The sequence below is a fragment of the Psittacula echo genome (genome assembly GCF_963264785.1).
Source record: "Psittacula echo genome assembly, chromosome: 6".
Classification (NCBI taxonomy): Eukaryota; Metazoa; Chordata; class Aves; order Psittaciformes; family Psittacidae; genus Psittacula; species Psittacula echo.
Window position 1 is genome coordinate 70826431 of NC_137743.1, and position 20544 is coordinate 70846974.

General features: G+C 35.8%; 1 protein-coding gene across 1 annotated transcript in view; it reads right to left on the bottom strand.

The window, feature by feature from the left end:
- Positions 1–20544, bottom strand: part of PDE1A (phosphodiesterase 1A) — a gene marked incomplete at both ends in the record, with an annotated part of 151287 nt that overhangs the window by 46660 nt on the left and 84083 nt on the right. Inside the window, 2 exons of the mRNA XM_080621266.1 lie at positions 439–621; positions 13658–13771. Of these exons, the coding sequence (XP_080477392.1) occupies positions 439–621; positions 13658–13771 (297 nt within the window). The remainder of the gene's footprint in view (positions 1–438; positions 622–13657; positions 13772–20544) is intronic.

Below are 20544 nucleotides of genomic sequence, written 5' to 3' on the forward strand. Positions count from 1 at the left end.
AGGAATAGCACTCCTTTAAAAATTACTGGAACAATTTATCTTTTTTTAATTCATCTTTCAGAGTTTGTTAGATAACACTAAGTTATTTGAGGGTCTGATCCCAGAGGTGACATAAATCTTTTTATCGACTTAGGAGAAAAGCCTCTCTGACGGTATATTACTCTTCCATGTTAGTGCAGTCTTTGGTGCATTTTAATGTAGAAGTTTCAAAGCCATCAAGTTAATTCCCAGAATTTTCCAAAGTTCAGGAGATTTCATTACAAATTTAGAAGTTTCATTTGGATTTCTGTATAGAAAAATTGAGCAACTGCAGAAATTAAAATGTAAATTTTGGCTCAAAGATTTGCTTCAGGTTCATCCCACCACTTAAGGGATCTTCAGTGACAGACACTGTGGTTAAATGCAGTACTTGCTGTTACAAGAAAATAAAGCTCTCACCTTTCTACAAAAATCCCAGCCTGTACAGCGTGCACAATGCTTCGGAATTTGGGCTTTTCTTCATGTCTCCTTCTTACTATTCCCATTTCCCTTGTGAACGTAGAAGCTAACCAGTCCCGCACTTCCAGCGGGACCGAATCCGAATGGATGTCAGAGAGCTCATCCTCAGTGTCCAAAAGCTTCCTACAACAAAATTAATATAAGGTAACCGAGAAGAGCGCAGACAGGCGAACAGCTAACAAAACTTAACAGGAGCAGGAGTTGTCTGTAGAACGGACTCAGCACGTCACTAAATGTCTTCTCTTGTAGACATACTGAGGCCACTGGGAAGCTGAGCACAGAAGGTACCTTCTCTCTCTCATGCTGTTCATGTTCCAGAACACAAAAGATACGCAAATGCAAGATATTCAAGTGAAGGCAAGAGAAGATTTTTCTACAAAGATGTCACAGCTATGCTGGATGGAAGTATAACCAATGAGTTATAAAATCCTGAGGAGACGTCTTAAAACTGTCTGACATGAACATCTGTAGAAAGATGGGTTGCTGCTATAATTGAGAACACCAGTGTTCCATCTGATCTGTCCTCCAAAATGGTACAAAAAATATCTTGATACTTACATGCAAAGTAAACAATATTACATATCAATCCTATGGTAAATGCATTTCAATGAATACCCAGTATATATGCTCCTCATGTTATTCCAGTGCAATAAAAGTATTAAAAAGAATTAATTCCTTTGTGTGGAGATCTGTATATCTATGGAAGTTAGGCTAACAAAATCATAGTAGCAAAGATATTATACAAGATTGGATTGCGATTCACCTTTTACTGGTTTTAGTTGTTCAAAAAGTTAGAAAAATGTATTTCTTTTGTGACATAGAAAAAGTATTAAAAAGTACTGAATTGGAGGATATCAAAAGAAGCCTGTAACTAAATACGCTCCTAAAGCAGACTTAAGACTTCAATTCTACACTTCTATAAATCTACCAGATGTAAGAACACAACTTTTTTCGTGTTGTTATTTGCCCATATCACTCAGTCTGCTGGGGTTTTCCAAGAACCAAAGCCCTTATTTAGTAACAAAACTTTTCCTTCACACAGTTATGCAAGAAATCCCAGAGTAAGGAAGACCCAAATATATGTAAAGCATGCCACCCTTTTAAAATATTTATTAATAGAGTACCAACTGAACTGCAGACATTATTTGATTATATGGATCTATTTCTCTTGTGCTGTCTTTCTGAAATTCCTTGAGTCTGCATGAATTGGACACAAAGCAATGGTGGACAAATTATTTTTAGTGTAATTTTCTTATCAGGCAATCCAATTGCCAAGTTAAAACTTGGGTCTCTTCTCCTGAGTGACCAAAATTCTGGGGAAATAGATTTGGTGGGAATTTGGCTACCAGCATCTGCAGATGGGTATTTGGAAGAGGAAAACTATCACTTCCTTCCATTTTCATGTTGTTACCTCTGGCACTGTCTTTCCTTTCTATGCTTAGGATAATTCTGTTGACTCCCTTGTTAGTGCATTCTCCCCTCATATTTATTCAGTGGCTCACACCTTTCACTTTCTCTGTTTCTCTTCTTCAGCATTTTCAGAACCCTGCCTACTAATCTGAGGGATTATAGGAAGACACCTAGTAGGAAGCATGGTGCCAGAAGTGCTTGTTTCAGTAGCTCAGCTGTCTGGCAGCATGTATTATGACACTTTCAAATCGGGGTTTAAAAAAAGACAACATAAAAGGCCCCCAACATCACCACTGTTCAATGAAAGAACTGCAGAGATTTTCCTGGTTTTTTAGGAACATAAAATTATCACACTTGGAAAGCTTTTTAACACAGAGTGCAAGAGGAGCAGAATGAACAAGAATTAAGAGGTTTTCTGACAGTGGGACCCAGGCCAAAACTCAGCAATTTAATTTGGAGAAGCAGGACTTGTATACTCTGAAAGGATTTGGGCAAATTATCTCCCAAAACTGAACCAAGGCTGAGATTGGCCATAGGTCAAAGGTTATAAATGGATTTTATTCCTTAAATTAAAAACTATGTTACAGTCCACTTAAATCCCTACTAGTCTGCACATTATTATTAAATATCCTTGGAGAGATCAGCACATTAATATTTCTGAGGAATATTTGACATTTGGTGTATTTGTAGTATAATCAGGAATAAACCTTATAATCTCTAAAAAAATACTTTTGGAGCTATTTCAACTGTTGCTCAAATGAGATGAAATTATTCCAACAATATAAGGACCATAGGCATTAATTGGGCTGCCAGCATGCAGCAGGGATATTCCACATCACCTGTGCAGTATGAAGCACAACTCTACATTAGCTTGCTGTAGTTTGAAGCAGATCTGAATTTCGGACCAAGTCCTCAGCTCTGCAGATATGAGCCACTAGATTACAAATTAAGACTAGCAAAACAAACTGCAGTTTCTCTAATCTTTTTAACCATTTCTCTAAAACATTCAATCCGTAAATTTTAGTAACAGGAGTTACTTTGTGAAGACAACAGAGAAAACAGTTTTAGAAAAACTTGTTTGTTTAACCAGTAATTTTTATCAGAGACTACTGCTCTCTGATGAGAAGTGACTGAACAATGTGCTACGGGAGGGAGTGTTTCAGTGTCTCTGGTTCCTAACTAAGTAACTAGGGAAGCAACTGCAGCATAGAATTACACTGTAACCTCAATCCTTTGTAAATACAGATCTTACAGATCCCTCAACACGTAACCTTAATAATTTCTCAAAAAGAATTACTTTCTTTCAGCAACCTAACTGAAACAGGAGAGGAAACAAGGGCTAGTCATTCATCTCATAACTATTTTCTACACTTTCCTGATGTTTTGAAGAATAAGATTTACCTGACCTTTTGAAGTATAAGATTTATATTGGGTAAAATAACTCATGGTGTATGCATTATTAGAAAAAGCCTTCAAATACTGACTGACATTCTTCTGTAATTACAGGGACAGGGCTTGGATATGGGTCTAAACATCTGAATAAATGGATGGTTAGATGGATACATAATTTGAAGTTAATTTTATTTAGGAAGGGAAATAAATTAGGCTATTTATTGTACCACACAAAATACATTTCAATATCACAAATTCTTAGAATCTAATATTCAACTCATTTCATAGGTTTTAACCTTTGTCCACTTTTCTTCATCTATTTATTCCTTGATTACAAAGTATAGTATTTCCATCATATTATCATGGGTGTGCATACATATGTATACATATACAGTACTGTGGATTCTGTGCAATACCATCTGATTTCTCACCTTTTACTTGCTGATTGTGAAAACACTTCTTTAAAGCAACCCAAATAAAGCAAATTTATATGTTGAGTCATAAAACCATCAAATTGTTTTTATCAGTACTTTTACTTACTATTTAGAAGGTGCACATATACATACAAATTCTACTAAATGTAACAAAAAGAACCTTCAGTAGCAGTAGCAGAACTTGTACCCATTAACCAGAAGTACTAACAGTACTTCAGCACTTACACTGAAGTATTAGCTGAAATCTTCGTTTTCACCCAAGAAGAATCAGTTTTCGATTGGCCACTAGAGTATATTTTCACATGGCTCTTGTTCCTTTTATATCGATTCATTTTACAGCTTGTTTGCTGGCCCCTAACCTATTGCTGTACATCACTGCAGCTAATGCATCAAGTAAATCACAGAGCCCCTACATGCCTGTCCTACTTGCTGTTACTACTTCTGCTGCTAAGAGCATAACCACAACACAGGTTGACTCTTCAAACAGACATATTATAACGTCACTCTGACGCAATCAGTGCGCATAATATCATTTATTTGAATAACAGTACAACACACCTGTTTATAAATTCTGAGAAAAATAAAACAGTCTGAAGTGTACATTCAAAATATTTCTATTCCTGAGTGTTTATATTACTGATATTTTATTTTATATTTACATAGAACTGACAACTTTCAAAAGCTTCAGTAAAATCAGTGAACCAATAGGAAGTTATTGGTGTTTGTGTTTTGCCTAAGGAAAGTTTTATTGCCCAGATAAATGGAAAATAGATAAATTCTACATTCTGTAACTCTACTGTTATGTAGTCTTCTTGCTCTAACTTGCCATAGGTGAGTAGATAAATTATTATTTTTATATGTGATTATTCAGGACATGGACCTGTTGGAGTGAGTCCAGAAGAGGGCCATGAAGATGCTCAGAGGGCTGGTGCACCTCTCTTATGAAGACAGGCTGAGAGAGCTGGGCTAGTTCAGAAGAAGAAAAAGCTCAGGTGAGACCTCATAACAGCCTTGTAGTACCTAAAGGAGACCTACAAGAAATCTGGAGAGGGGCCTTTTATTAGGGCATGTAGTGACAGGACAAGGAGAAATGGCTTTAAACTGGAAGAGGGCAGATTTACATTAGATATTATGAAGAAATTCTTCAGTACGAGGGTGATGAGGCACTGGAACAGGCTGCCCAGAGAAGCTGTGGCTGCCCCATCCCTGGAAGCGTTCAAGGCCAGGTTGGATGGAGCTTTGAGCACCCTAGTCTAGTGCAACACGTCCCTGCCCATGGCAAGGGTGCTGGAACTGAATGATCAACCCAAACCATTCTATGATTCGATAATTCTGTGCCCTTAAATAAAATAAATAAATAAGAGGGGGAAATGTGAAATAGTATCAGAAGACAGGGTCAAAACAAACATAGTTAAACCACCGACACTGAACTTCCTACCAATTATAGGGATTTTTGCAAGATTTTGCAATATAATTTCTAAGTGTAAATTGTGAAATGTAATGTGTAAATTGTCATATTTTTGCAATATGTAAGCTTTTACATAGGTTGAAAAATGCCATTGGATAAACTAATGAGCAAAATAACAAGTGACCATAGCTGTCAAACACAGGGCTAGAACCTCTGGCTTAGAAAATAGTTGGAGTGACTGCAAGATCCATAGCCTAATTCTCCAAATCAACCACACTGAAGCTGAGAGATGGCAGGCATTTAATTTGTTGTTCCACAAACAACATAGTTTCCCATAAGTCATTCCACAAACTCAGCCTCCAAAAGTATTTTTGCTCCAAAGTAAAAACCTACTGAGATCAACCCCACTGACCTGGGAGTCCTGAACTCCAAGCTGAACTAAATAGATTTTAATATACCAATGCACATACTTTAATTTTTTCTTCCCTAAAGCTAAGCAACACCTAAAAATGCTAATAAACAAAACAAAAAAGCTCTAACACAATGTGCCACAGAAAGTATTTGTTTTCAACACAAAGTCAGAATTTCAGGGTTATATACACTTATTTCACTCATATATCATTAGCTTATAAAGTAGAGGCACTATAAGGAAGAGATATGCATGGGAAGGAGAGGAGGAGGCTTGGGTTATTTAATTCTATTTGTTCCATGAGTGGAACTCCCATTGACAGGTGTGGGAATAAGTAAGATATGGCCCATGGCATTTCAGTTTAGCAATCAATTACTATTGCAGTCATAGTAACTAATAACCTGATCTTCTTGTCACAGTACTCTGGTTTACTACCAAGAATAATTTTCCAAAATTCAACCACTGATAATTTCTAGCTCTGCTTTCATTTAATCAGAATTTTAAATATGGCAATGGACTAGAGAGATGTGTGCTTATTTTCCCTTAGGAATATCTCAGATGTACTATAGAGAAGAAAGAAAATTTAAAAAAAAAATAAATTAGGTAATGGTTATGGGGAAAAAAGAAAATCCAACAGTGCTGATCAGTGTTGCCTGACAGAGATGGTGAATTGAGAAGGAGGTATTAGATCTTTACTGTTTAGAGAATTAATCAAGCTAATGATAAACCCTTTAAGGGTGAATTGATCAAACTCCTCCTCTAGGTCTAGAACGCAGAATGCAAAGAGTTTATAGTCCAAATAGCCAATTCCCATTTTTATCAATTATTTGCATTCTAGTGTCTCACAATCTTCCTGAATGAGCATGAATCAATATATTCAATCAATATTTACATCCTCTACAGTCCATTACGATTTCTGCTAACATCCACTAGAAGATCCTCTTGATTCCCACTGAGGATAAACAAATTGCAGAAATGATTGAGGTACATTTTTATTACATAAAGGTCTTTCTAAAGGAAATTACAAATTTACCAACATGTTGTACTCTTAAAATTTAGTGCATTCTCAGAAGAATTGTCCTCATATTAAGAACTACCAATTAATTACACTAAATGGCAAAAAACTCTGGACAAAGTACAGTTATTACAACAGCAGATCAGTAATGGAGTAAAGACCATTGTTACTGGAAACGTTTACTTGCTGATATGTATTGCCTATTCAGTACAGACATATATAGTAAAGGCCATCAACAATTAAGACTCAGGTCAGGATATTCATAATGAAAAAACACCATTTTTCGAGAGTACAATTTGAGCTAATGAATTTTCCCTTTTTTAACTCACTTGCCTTACTGTGGCATTCTGGAAGCTCTCTAGGGCAGGGATTCTCAGGGCATGAATTATAAATAAATTAATAGCAATAACTTTGAGAAAGAAAAACCCAATAACTTTGGAAAAGGGATGCAGGCCATTTACTAAATATCCTAACTGAACTGAAGAGTTTTAGTGAGAATTTAACAGATTTTCAGTGCGTATTCAAGTGTGTTATTTTCTATAACTTTGATGCTTTTGGAAGCTTTCCTCTCAGAAAAAAAAAAAACCTTTTGGCTTAGTACAAAAGATTTTAAAGGCTTATTTTACTCTTTTATAAGGGTGGGATATACTGAATTAATCTCAACACAAGCTTTTTCTCAGTAGCAGCTTTTACAGAAGTATCATTTGTAGATTCCCCTAATGGATGAACTGATTGATTTACTTCAAATGGTACATTTGTTGCTGACAAAGAGACTTCAGACAAAGTACATTTAACCATGGGCTGGCTAGGGACAGCAGTCACAAAATTTGGATTTAATGACCTCCTTTTTAGCTAACATTATATATATATCAGACTGTAGTTTTTTTCAGTAAAAGCTTTTTCTCAAGAAGGACTGTGTTTACCATTATATTTTAGAAATACATTCACCATTTCCAGAGTTCTTGTGCAAACATGTGTTACAATGCCTCTTACCCTTAATGAGACCTCCTTTCTCTTCATGAGTGTACCAAGAACCTGTGTTTTTTATTTTGCATTGTTGAATCAAAGAAAGATGCTCAAAGCAGTTGCCAGCTATATACAATGGATCCACTTTATATATTACTGAAACAGTTTCTTCAAACTCAAAAGTTCTCAAGAGGTTAGGGTTAGGGCCTTTTAAAGGGGCATTATACAGACTAAACCATATGAAAATCATTTATGGGATTGAAAATGCACAGATAAAAATCCTCCTGAAATCGAGTACATTTTCTAAGATATTGAAGAATTTAAAAAATAAGACCATAATTAGATAAAATATTCTGATTTTATCCAGAACAACTTAAAAATGTTCTTCGCAAAAGCTTACATTTTTTGGGCTTGGTTTGGGTTTTTTTCTGGCTTTGGAATGCATATATTTTTTTTTTTAATCTGGTAATTTCCATCTAGGTTTTATTTGACTTATTTTTGTCTCAGTTACAATGAATTAAGAGCTGTGTTTACAAGGAACGGAACAGCTGTCATGACTGAATTATCAGGCTGTATTTATTTCCTGTTTGACTCTAAATATCTTCCTTCCACTATCTTGAGCCAAGTGGCAGGTAGTAATGGAGAAAATTCTGCAAGATTTGCCAAAATTATTTATAAAACCTATCGAGTACGTTTTAACTTCTTCCACAGAGGAGATCCACTGAGGGGCTGGAACTGTGGGAGCTTCACTGCTTATTTTCAGCTGACAGTGAATCCCTGCTTTAGATATAGAAATGCTAAATCTCTTTCAAGGAAGTGCTTATTGCACCTTATTCAGCACTGAGAGACGCAGCAGTCCTAAAAAGGGATGGTTAAACCAGCTTATTAACTGACATGGGGCCACAGATAATTAAGCTCACAGGAAAGTATCACTAATATATGTCTAATTTCTCTGTGCTTTCCAATTACCATCAGCTCAGAACCTTTTATATGGGATATAAACAGTCATTGCCTCAAACCAGTTTTTCATAATTTTGGAAGGTTATCCCTACTGTCTATTGCTGTTTCTAAGTAGTCTACCCTCAGGGCACCAATAGTAAAAGAAATGTTATTTCTCTGGCTTTTCCCAGCTGCATATAGTTTTAGAAAGTGCATATATGGAAATAAGCATGTGTACATAGTTTTAAAAATGCTATCCTATGCTCAAATAAAAGGCAGAGTGACAGAGAAGCAGACAAAAGGAAAGAGGACCTGAGAAAAATACCTCATACTCTGCTAAAGGGCTTGAATTTTCCAGCCATTTACAGCTGATTGTTGCACTACAAATAGAGATTCAAGGTGCCATCAGCTTACCATTTGCATGTACATCTATATGCACACACAACTTTATATAATGACACAGGCTTTCCAATCAACCCATAACAACATACAGGGGGAAAAGACTGGTATCCCCTACTGTAAGAAATTCAATCACAGAATCAGCTAGGTTGGAAAAGACCTTTAAGATCATCAAGTCCAACCACTACCCCAGGACTGCCAAGTCCACCACTAAACCGTGTCACTAAGGGCCTTGTCTTATGGTTTTTGAACACTTCAGGGATGGTGACTCTACCACTTCCCTGGGCAGCCTGTTCCAGTGCCTGATCACTCTCTCTGTGAAGAAATTTTTCTTCATATCCAATTAAAACCTCCCCTGGTGCAGCTTGAGGCCATTTCCTCTTGTTCTGTCACTTGTTATTTGAGAGAAGAGACCAGCCACCTTCTCACTTACCCTCCTTTCAGGCAGTTGTAGAGAGTGATAAGGTCCACCCTGAACCTCCTTTTCTCCAAGCAAAACAACCTGAGTTCCCTCAATCACTCCTTATCAGACTTGTGCTCTAGACCCTTCACCAGCTTCATGGCCCTTCTCTGGACCGGCTTGAGGAACTCAGATTGGAACTGGTCACTGAAGAAAGCTCAGGCTTATAAAGAGAACAGCAGTTTTGCTAGACTAATGCCTGAGATTTAATTTTTAAGTAGCATAAATGGTTCCCCAGAGATGTGGAACAGGCCAGGCTCTTCCTTGATCCTTGTCTACATTACTGAACATGTTCTGTTAGATACTTCATACTTGGATCTCTTTATTGACCTTAGTTTGATTTTTCATTTTGCTTTTTTCATCTCTGTGCCTCTGAAGAGTTGCAGAAGGTTCTTCTGCAGTAGGTGTGGAACCATTGGTGGGACCATGTTATTTAGCTGTTTAATAGGATGTACATCATAACAGGAAGATGAGTTAGGAGGATGCTCCCAACCAACTCCATTAGTCACTATTCCTAATCTGATTGTAGAGATTTTTAAGAGGGCTTTATCTTAGATGATCAGTCTACCAGAAGTCAGTCTATCAGACAGGTGGGGAAGAGAACACCACAGGCAGGATTCAGTTTTAGGTGGCTGATTGAAGCTGAGGTCTTCCTCTGCTTGGATATGTAAGCAATGGGTCAGTAAATTCATCAGGACAGAATTCAGGGCTGAAGCCTCATAGAAAGCACCGATATTTTCATTTGAGTTGCAGAAACTCCATATTGAAGCTTTGGTCCTAAGCCTGCAATACTTTGTACCTTGTAGAACCAGGCATCATTAAATTTTCAATGTTATAAGCCAAATCTCAGGAGCTATTATATCCTGTAAAGCATGCAACTTCCTTCTGGGACTTAGTTAATAAAAGTAATCTGTACTCAGATGTTTTTCTCACTGCTCTACTGAGTGTATTAATTGTTATTGTCCTGTGCTATAACAATTACTTTAAACCATACAGCACTTCATATGTAAGAAAGTTACTGAAGTAATTTGAACTTTATTATATATATATGTGTGTGTATATAAGTGTATGCTCAGGCTCAGCAGGAATGGGTCATTCTGCTTCTGATCTAAACTATTATTCTAATCTACTAATGAGTTCAGTTAACTCAGTTCCAGACTCCCGACAGCAGTAGCTCTGTGCAGGACAAAACCCATATTATCTGGTGGGAATGAGAATAAATATAACCACGCAAGCTAATTCCAGCCTCCACTGTCATTTGATTCAATGATACACTGGCTTTGCTCCTTACGGAGTAGTTTCCCAGAACCTGAAGAGCTGAAGAGACCTTCTTTGTGTGTTGATTTTTAAATGTGCTAGTGAAGATTTAGACTACAGAATACTGGTCATGCTATTTAAAACATGATTATCTTTGCAGTTTGCCATGCAAAAGAGTTTACTATGAAAATACTGGTGGTGACCACAATGTCTCTCTGCCATACAGTAAATATTTTAATTATATTTTTTTAGTAGGGAAGTGTCAAAATTTAAAACAGTACATGTTTTTACAAGTGTAAAGTTTACAAAACAGTGTAAAAACTTAAAACACTACACATAATATTGTCCAACTAAGAACTAGAAACTCAGCTTATAATTTTAGCCTAAATTTCACACAGACCACCAGGTTCAAAAACTGCATCACTTGAAGTCTGAATTTCATGAGGACTACATAAGTCCAAGGAAGAGAAATTAAAAACAAAATCAAACACTATAAACCAAAATGAAGAATATGGGGAATAAAATGCAAGCCACTAAAAACAGAAGAACAGAAGTTGAAAAGTATTTCATTAAAGTAACTCAATGTTTAACTATTACTTGTAGCATAAGTAGTATGGGCAGGAAAATTTGTTTTATATGTCTACGTACATAGCTTCAGAAATACAGCTATAGGTACGGAGAGACACACACAAAATGTATGCTTAATGCACAATTATATAAGGAATGCTACCAAAATCTGCTAGGTTTACAAACTCTGAGGTTGTGGTGGAGAACAGAAGCATTCAATAAATCAGAGAAAATAAGATACCTGTCTCAGGTATTTCCTTTCTGATTTAGTACAGTGAAAAATCAGATTATTCTGCAAAATACTGGATGCAATAAATAAGTAAGATTAAACACTGTTACATAAAGCAAAAGCTTTATCCATATCCTGAAGTAGAATTTTTTCCAAAATTTTTTCCAAAATTCCAAAATCAATAATCACCATTTTGCCCCTAGGGTTAAAAAAGTAGTCTGAGGACTATAAAAATCTTCAAAACCACTATAAAACAATATATGTTTATTTTCATTTGGGCAGTTTAACAATCCTGCTGTAAAGTCCTATGAGGGCAATTAGCTCACTTAAAGATTTGCTTACAGCAAAAATAATGCACCTGTTACTGCCAAAGCCTATGTATTTTCAGGTGTACCAGTTTTCTCTATGTATGAAAAGTCTGTTGTTTGTCTCGAAGCTCCCACACAGAGGCAGAAAACTGGATTCCTCATTGTAAGAATACTATTCATTTCCAGAGGCTGCCTCAGTTTAGAAACTAAATAAATCTCACAATATATTCACTGTCCTGCTGCTACTGCTCAGAAAGAGCTATGAATACTATACCCATTTAATCACAGTGTTTGGGAAGTGTAGGGAAGGAATAATTGATGGTTTATATCCTTGTCCCCTATGCGGCTTTGACGCAGCTTTGACACAGCTTCTGTGGTTATTAACGCAAAATGCATGCTTAAGCTCTGACCACACAATATCCTGTTATAGCAGAGAGAGCGCTGTGATCTTCCAATGCTTCCCGAGCACCTGAGATGTGCTAAGAAGATTTACATCTAAAACAATTGCTGAAAAATGAAATTTTATGGCCTCTACTGTAGTAACATGAGCCCAAGGATAATTTTGTTCATCATTTCTTGTATCTGTCACCATAAGAACCTGTTTCAATTTAACCAGAAATACGACAGTAAACTAATGTGAATCCAAAAACTGACCCTTGATTCAATGTAAAGGAAGCTGGATTAACTTAAGTCAGCCAGCAAAACTGATACAAATATATCCACAGTGGCATACTAACTACCGGTATTTTTAAATATTTAATTTAAATTCGTATAGTTTTCTAATGAAGCCCACGTCCCCTGGAAGTCACATAAGATGGTTTGCCCAAGACTGCTCAGTTAAGCTTAATCTAACTGCATCTGTAAACAACTTCAAAACACGAGCCCTTTTGAAGTCCCTGAGGTCCCTAGTGCTTTTCAAGTTGTGTATTTAACTTGGGATCACTAGAAACACTTTTGAAACCATCCCCAAGAACTATATTGCCAGCTGGGAGGCTGCTCAGGAAAGTCTTCCCTTTTACCAGGGAAGTGTTTCATAGAATTGGAAAAGCATGCACTCTAACAGCAGGACACCAGTATAAGAGATCCTGCCAACCTAGTCTGTAATATAGTCTCTGAAAAAAGGACCACTGCTCCAAATCCCCGACAGGGAAGGTTTATTGTGTGAATCACAAACATCAAAGAAAATAAACAGGAAAAAGCTAGAGCAGCACTTTAAAACACTGTATCAAATATGTAGATTGAGAGTTAGGTACATGAAATAATCAGTACAATGGCAGACTTCTTAAATACAGCATGGAACCAAGACATACACTGCATGCTACAGCAGTATTGAAGAAGCTTTGGCAGATACCTTTACAAGACCATTCCGCTTAGAAAATCTTAAAGAGGCCTGTAGGATAGCTAGTTAACTTTAATATAGTACATGTCTTACAACTCTTTCAAGAAGCCAAATACTCTGAACTTCTAATTTAATTGGAGTCAACCCAATTAAAGATGATTGCCAGCAGTACTGCCAGTAACAATAATCATAAACAAAGCATCAGACATTATAAAATAAATCACAGCTTTTCATGAATTTATGTATTTATAGGCCAGATTAGAATATTCTGACTCATATCCATGAGCATTTAATTCCAAAACAGCCCACTTTTTTCAGTGATACATTACTCAGCATGATTATTGGTATGTGGCCTGTGGGGGAAAGAAAATCCATCCTTCAGAAAACTTTTATTATTTTATACTGTGAACATTTTAATAAGCGAGGCAAACTCTTCAGATGATGGTTACATCTGATCTTTGGAATTCTCTTTGCTTCAACCTTGTCACTAAAACACAATTTGTTTACATACAATTCTTCTGATGTGCAGAGATTTTCAGCTCACAGCAGCTACAACTGCATGCAAAGACCAGATTTCTAAAATGTGATTCTCAATCTACTTTTGTTTTATTTCCCCCTCAGACTTACCTGGTTTCATCAATATAAACTGCCTCCAGCACAGATGCTGCATATTCAATATTCTTTTTTAAATCCACCACATTAATGTCACCCTTCTCCAGCTGCTTTACCAAGCATCTTAATCTGTGAAAAAAAAAAAAAAGAAAATAAAAATATCAGTGTGTTTCTTATATCAAATTTTAGTGACTGCATTTTCCATTTGAAATATTGGAAGCAACACAATAGCCAACGTAGAAGCAAAAGACGATCACTGCATCACTTGTCTTTCGTTTGAAATGGGTTTAGAACACACATAATGACCAGTTGTACATTTTTACAGCTTGCTAAATTTGTAATATCTGTTAAGAAAAGGCATATACATTCCAGTAAGACAGAGAGGACTCAGTAACTGCCGTCAGAGTGACTTCATATTAATTTGTGACATTACTATTATGCTTGAGTCTCTAATTTTGTTTAAATAATAAATAAAACTTTGCAAATAGTCCTACTACAATTTTTCTGTGCTTAGGTTGATTATAATTTTTTAATACCCACTGTAGGCTGGTTTTGCTTCATTGAAGTGTCTCATTTTCATTTAGGCTTCCAGTATGTTTTAGCTGCAGAATTTGTATTTCTTATTAGCATGAGCTAATGTGGTGCACCATTGTTTCCGCGTTTACAGAAAATTCATCATTATACCAGATGAAAGGTGGTGCCTATGGTATTAGAAAAATCCATAATATTTTCCCAAGTGTACTCTTACTTTTACATTACAAACATGGATACGCCCAAAGGGGATTTTGTAATGCATCAACTCATGCCTCTGTAGCAATACATTTATACAGATAAACTCCTTGAATACCAGATTTTTCCTAAAGTCTCTGATGAACGCTTCTGACATTGCCCAACCTAACCATACAGAGTAGTCACATCACTGCAGTTAAATGAAAATCTAATCAGTAACTGTGTAGAGTTGTGACTTAATAGATGCTTGAAGCATGGGTATTTTCCTTCTTTCTGTGCTATATCTCTGAGTTGAAATAATCTACGGGTTTGTATCATGTTAGATAAAGATTTCTGTAATAAAAGATACATCATTATTTCAACATAATTTTCATGAAATAATCTTTTTTACATATATGAAATCTGAAAAAATCATGGGAAACAGTGGATTGAAATTCAGCACGAAATTGAAACAGCATGTATAAGATACAATATGTTATATAACATGTTATACACACTATATATTGGGCATATACAATATTTGACTTGACCTAATTAAAAAGTATGGATTTTAAAAATGCAGTGATATTCAAAACAAATCTCTTATAAACTTGAGAAGTATAGTTCTGTCATGAAATCACTTTCATGACTTTTCTTTATATTTATTTGGCCTAGGGATAATTATGTCCAAGCTTGCAAGGATAATTTTAGCAAATGGAGCTTTAAGACCAGCCTTCTCAGTTCCCTAAAGTCTTAATCCAACTGAAATTAGCATAGAACATAACACAAATAAAGCTCTTAGCAACCATATTTACTTGGTATTTTATACAGTGCATCATATATCAATGGAATGGAAAATTTAGTGTTAACAAATTTTCTCAGAGGAGTTAAGTGAGTGGATGAAATACTGTGGAAACACATCTCCTACACGGAAATAACCTTATGCATGGGGAGCCAGGCCCAGTACATAACTCCTTCCAATTCAGAGGTACCTATAAACTGAAGAAACTAATTCATAGACACACACTGTAACTCTCCTGAGATGTCTGCTCCTCACTAATGCACACAAACATGCATACAACTCCTCTTGAGCAGCAACACCAAAATGAGGTGAGTCTGCCAGCATCATCACCACTACTTGCAAATAGCCTTCCACCACTTGCACTGTTATCTCCATGTTTAACTGAGCATGCCTCCAAAATCGCAGTTTCCAAAGTGGAAGCATAAATGAATTAAAAATGCAACACTTCACAGTGAGGAGAAATATTAGTTCAAAATAGTTTCAAGTTACACAATTTCCAGTGGTTCTACTTTTTCTCAAGGCATAGACCAGATGACAGATAAGTGTAATTATTTTTATGCTTGTGGTAGGAAAGGAGCCCCTGGGGGAGACTTTAAGCCACTATAACCTTGCAATATCTCACTGCATAGGTGGCAGACAACCTATGTAACTTGCCCGGTGTAGTTCATATTCTAGGAGGACTGTAGAACACAGTAACAGACTGGGCAATCTGGAAAAGCTGCTCAGGCAAAGTTAAAGTGATTCTGAAGAGATTTACAGAATCACAAAAGGAAATAAAATCTACATAATTCAATGATGCCCAGTGACCTTGTCATCTCAAGTATCCACACTTTGCAGACGTGTCCTCAAGGGTGTCTGTAGCTCACCCAGTGAAGATCTATCGTAGAACCACAGGATCATTTTAGCTGGAAGAGACCTTCACCTGATTCAAGTTCTTGTTCAAAGCAGGGCCCACCTCAAACTTAGGTATAACTTCAAAGATCAGATTTCTCAGAGGCCTTCCATTTGAGCTCTGAACGCATGGAGGTTTCATAGGCCCTCTGGGCAACCAGCTTCAATGTTTAATCAGCCTCACGGTGGATTATTTTTTCACAGTATCTGACTGGAATGTCTTTTGTGGCAACCTGTGCCCCATGGCCCCCAACCTTTGCTGTGCACTTCCAAGAAAAGAATGTCTCTATCTACAGTACAACTTCCCACTAGGAAGATTGACAGATAAAATCTTTCCATAGTGCTGCTGACCAGATACTTGTCAGGTGATAATCATAAGATCTACCCCAGAAATTAGAAAAATGGACTTTCAATGCAGCAAAATTAAGTGGTTATAACAGTATATGAATAATCTGAATATATTCAACATATTATGCATTGAAGTGAAATAGCCACAGAGTTCAAAAGCTGACATTTCAGTAATTAAACTAACATTTTAGTAAAGGATAAATATGTCAATTTATTCGACAAACCAACAAATGTTAAAGTACTCACAGGCCAGCATACCGCAGGACAAAGAAAATTGTAAAAAAGGACAAGGAAAAGTAACAAAAAGGAATTATTTAGTACTCCAGCTGTGTTGGACAGGACTTTTATTTATTTTTCTTTCAATTAAGTGTGATATATAGAAAACAAACATGAGAAATACCATTAGAAAGCCTGAAATGCTACTTGAAATTTGAACTAATTGTATTATCCTTCCTGTGAACTGCACTACTAAGAAATAATAGCAACAAGAAAAATACCTGGAGGGGCTACTTTCTGAAATAGAAGAATGGATTGCTGGATTATTTCAAGGTGCAAAGAAAATTGTATGCAGAGTTAACATGACACAACATGAAAGAGATTTATAGAGAAAAAGAAACAGATTATTTCTCTCAAGATAACTGAAAACTGCATTTTAAATGCATTTTAAAAGTAGCAGCCCCGGTTTATAAAGGAGAAAGAGACATCTGCAATTAATAAAGGGAGTGGGTGGAGAACCATCCTCTCTCATATTGGGTAAACACCATTAACATTGCTGTGGAATTAAATGCTTTTACAGAAAATTCAAACGCACTTTGCTCCTACCTATCTTTAACAGTGCCATCTGTGAAATTACCCGGACTAGTGTTTCTCCAGTCTTCATCTCCACATGCAGCTGATGCCTATGCACAACTGTGGGCACTAAGCTTTAATGCCCACCCAGCAACACAGGAAAACCAGGATTAAAATGAGGATTTTCCCCTGGAGTAGCCAAAGTAGCTATGTTCTTGGTGAACAATATCAAAACATGTTCTTGTTTAACAATATTAAAAACACGAGTCAATTGTTTCCACCTTCCTTATTAAAATTCTCTCAATTTGAATTAAAGTTTTGATAAATCTGCTGTAACTTTGAGGGTACCAAATTAGCTGAGGGTAGATTTTAGGTTATTTGAAAACGCTTCCTATGACAGTTTCAGTAAATATAGGAAAAAAAATGAGGATAAGGAATCACTGATTCAAAAAGACATTTTGCAATGTCATCATGAGGAAATATTTTCCTTTATGGAAAGAAGAAAACAAGAGAATATGTTTGCAAATACTGAATAATTGTCCTAAACTGAGATTAACAAGATAACAAAGAAAGGTTCCAGGAGTGGGATTACTTAAGAAGGGAGATTGTAAGGTAGAGACACACAAGTTGGACAATTTAAATTTCAGATTTAGAAGATTTTTAAGCCTCTTCTTTGTTCAAGGAGAAACAAATTACCAGTGCTTGCTGAGAATAAATGAGAGTTAAAGGTGCAAGTTAACAGTCTTCAAGAACCAGAAGAGCAAAATTCAGCCTGAAGTTAACTTTGAACCTGAGAAAAAGACCCAGTGTCTGCTTTCCCAAAGGCTGCCTTTATCTGCCATCTGAGTCTCCCCATCATCGGGCACTGCAAAGAAACAGCTTTTTCATTTACACATCTGGACTTCACTTTCAACTGTTTTGGAAAATTTGTGCCAAAAAAAAAAAGGCTTTTGGCACATATCATATTAAAGGAGAAATTAAATAAGCGATAAAAAATAAATTGTAAACTAGCCCTGATTCCTGTTGTATTTTTTAATTAATGGAAGCCACTGTTGAAGATGGACAATGAACAGTAATTCCTTGAAAGTAATAAACACATGCTAATACTAATTACACAGAAATCATTATTAATATTCAACAACCATAATGCCAGCTTAAAAATTATCTGTGTTGGTTAAGACAACTCCAATTACAAGTTGTAAATCATTATGTTCCCATGAACTAGTTGAGAAAAGCCTAACTGTGCCAAATGTATTAATTCCTTGAAAACATTATGAGCAAATACTGACAATGTGTTAAAAAGTTTAAGGACAGAAAAAATATTATTCTCTTTAAATAGCTGTCTCATGTTTTATTTGAGCTATTTAATACTTCATAATAAAATTAAATGAATAATTTTAATCCTTACTATGCAAGTGAATTGACTTTCTAAATGAACATTGCAAACTAAAAATGGGCTGATGTGTAATGTGAAATTAAAAGTAAAAAGGAGACAATATGGTTAGTTACAGTTTAAATACCAAGAGTTTTTACAAACTTTGGTGAAGTGGGAAATTTTCGTCTAAAACTATTTAGAATTAATACTGGAAGCCAGTTTTGCTACCTTTAGTGATCAGTTGAATACTGTGGAGAGTAATGCTCACCCAGTAGTTCCTCAACTATCAAAGGCAGAAGTTACATCCTCACTCAAACATGAACACTAAAAATGGGAAAATACCCAGCAAGTCCAAATCGTTAACAATGGGAAGTTCAGCTCATCTATTTAAAACAACCCAATCCCAGAATCCAAATTGTTTTACATTCCTACATATTTGAAATTCAGGAAGGTATCTGAATTAAGGAGAAATCCAAAATGGGAATAGCAAAACTTCTATCTTAGAAAAGTCACAACAAATAAAACACATTTCTATTTCACTTGAATTCTAAAATTCCCTAGATAAATTGCCCAAATTCTAATTATTTTTATGTGAATTGGTATAAATTGGATTTTACACTTTTCTATTAAGATGCATGTACAAAATAAGTCTTTACCTAAATACACCATTCCCGCCAATAAATACTTTATAATAATGTATATCAGACATTAAAAAAAAATGTAATAGTAAAAATAGTCTAACATGGAATTAAAATACTAACTATGAAAAAGGAAAATTCCAGATACAGTTGTAATATTTGTAATACATGGCTATGAAAGACTATATCTGATCATACAAATAGATGAGAGATACGGGAGAAATATCCAGATTATGGTAATCCCTTTGGGTAGCCACCCTCGTTCCCCTACTCCTACCTGCAATTACAAAGTGGCCAACTAACATGGCTTGCAAATGGTTAACCTTTATTTCAAGGGTTTTTTTCATTATGGTAGGTAAAAACATGCTGATACAGTGGCACTTTGCCAGTCAAGGCAAGGCCAGCGTATCAGAGGAGACCAAGGAATAGAACTGACAACTCTTGACTTAGACCTTGGTGTATGTTTCACTTCCCTGAAACCATAAAAAATGCAGTTTCAAATGCAGTTCCATAAAACTTCTTCTGATTGAAGGTGCTCTTTCTCGTTTTGGATACTGAGAAATGCAAGAAAGATACATTAAATTTTCAGTGCTGCAGATGTGTTTTACAAAATCCCTTCTCAGTCACTGCCATATCTGAGCATATGCACAGGAAGCCTTGTGGTTGCTAAGGGTTTCACGAATCACATTCATTTCATGATTATTTTAAGCATATGAGTGGTACACCCTGATCTGTAATTATGATTCAGTCATTAGAAAATAAATATTGAATATGCTGGTAATTCAGCCAAATTTTGATATACCAAAACTTCAATCCCATATTGAAGAATTAAGAAAGAAGTTATGCAGCTATATTACACTTTCTTACTGATAAAACTCTGCATTTTCATGGTGACAGGATTGCTTGGCTTTTCAAATATTGATCATGTTTATGCAAGATGAAGTGGGTTTCCTTTAGGCAGGCATTCTCTATTAGACTTCATTTTACCTTAACTCATACTATAAATTTATCATTTAGCATCCTAATACTGTATAAATATTTAGGTCTCATTTAGTAACAGGTTCAAGTGTGTTTAAAGGCTTAATCAAAATCTAGTCAAAATTCCCAAGTTTTCTGTAGCACAGTAAGCCTTGGAGTCTTACACACTTTCCACCTGAAACCATTAACTCACACAAGTCTCACCTTCCTTTGTGCACACCCAAGAATAAAACCCATTTCAGCCAATACATTCAGGTATTTTATGTGTCTTCTGATAGATCTGACAAGTAACCAACTAGTCTTTCCTTATCCTAAACTCTATGACAGTTTCTATTGCCTCAATGTCCATTTCCATTAACTCATATTCCCATTG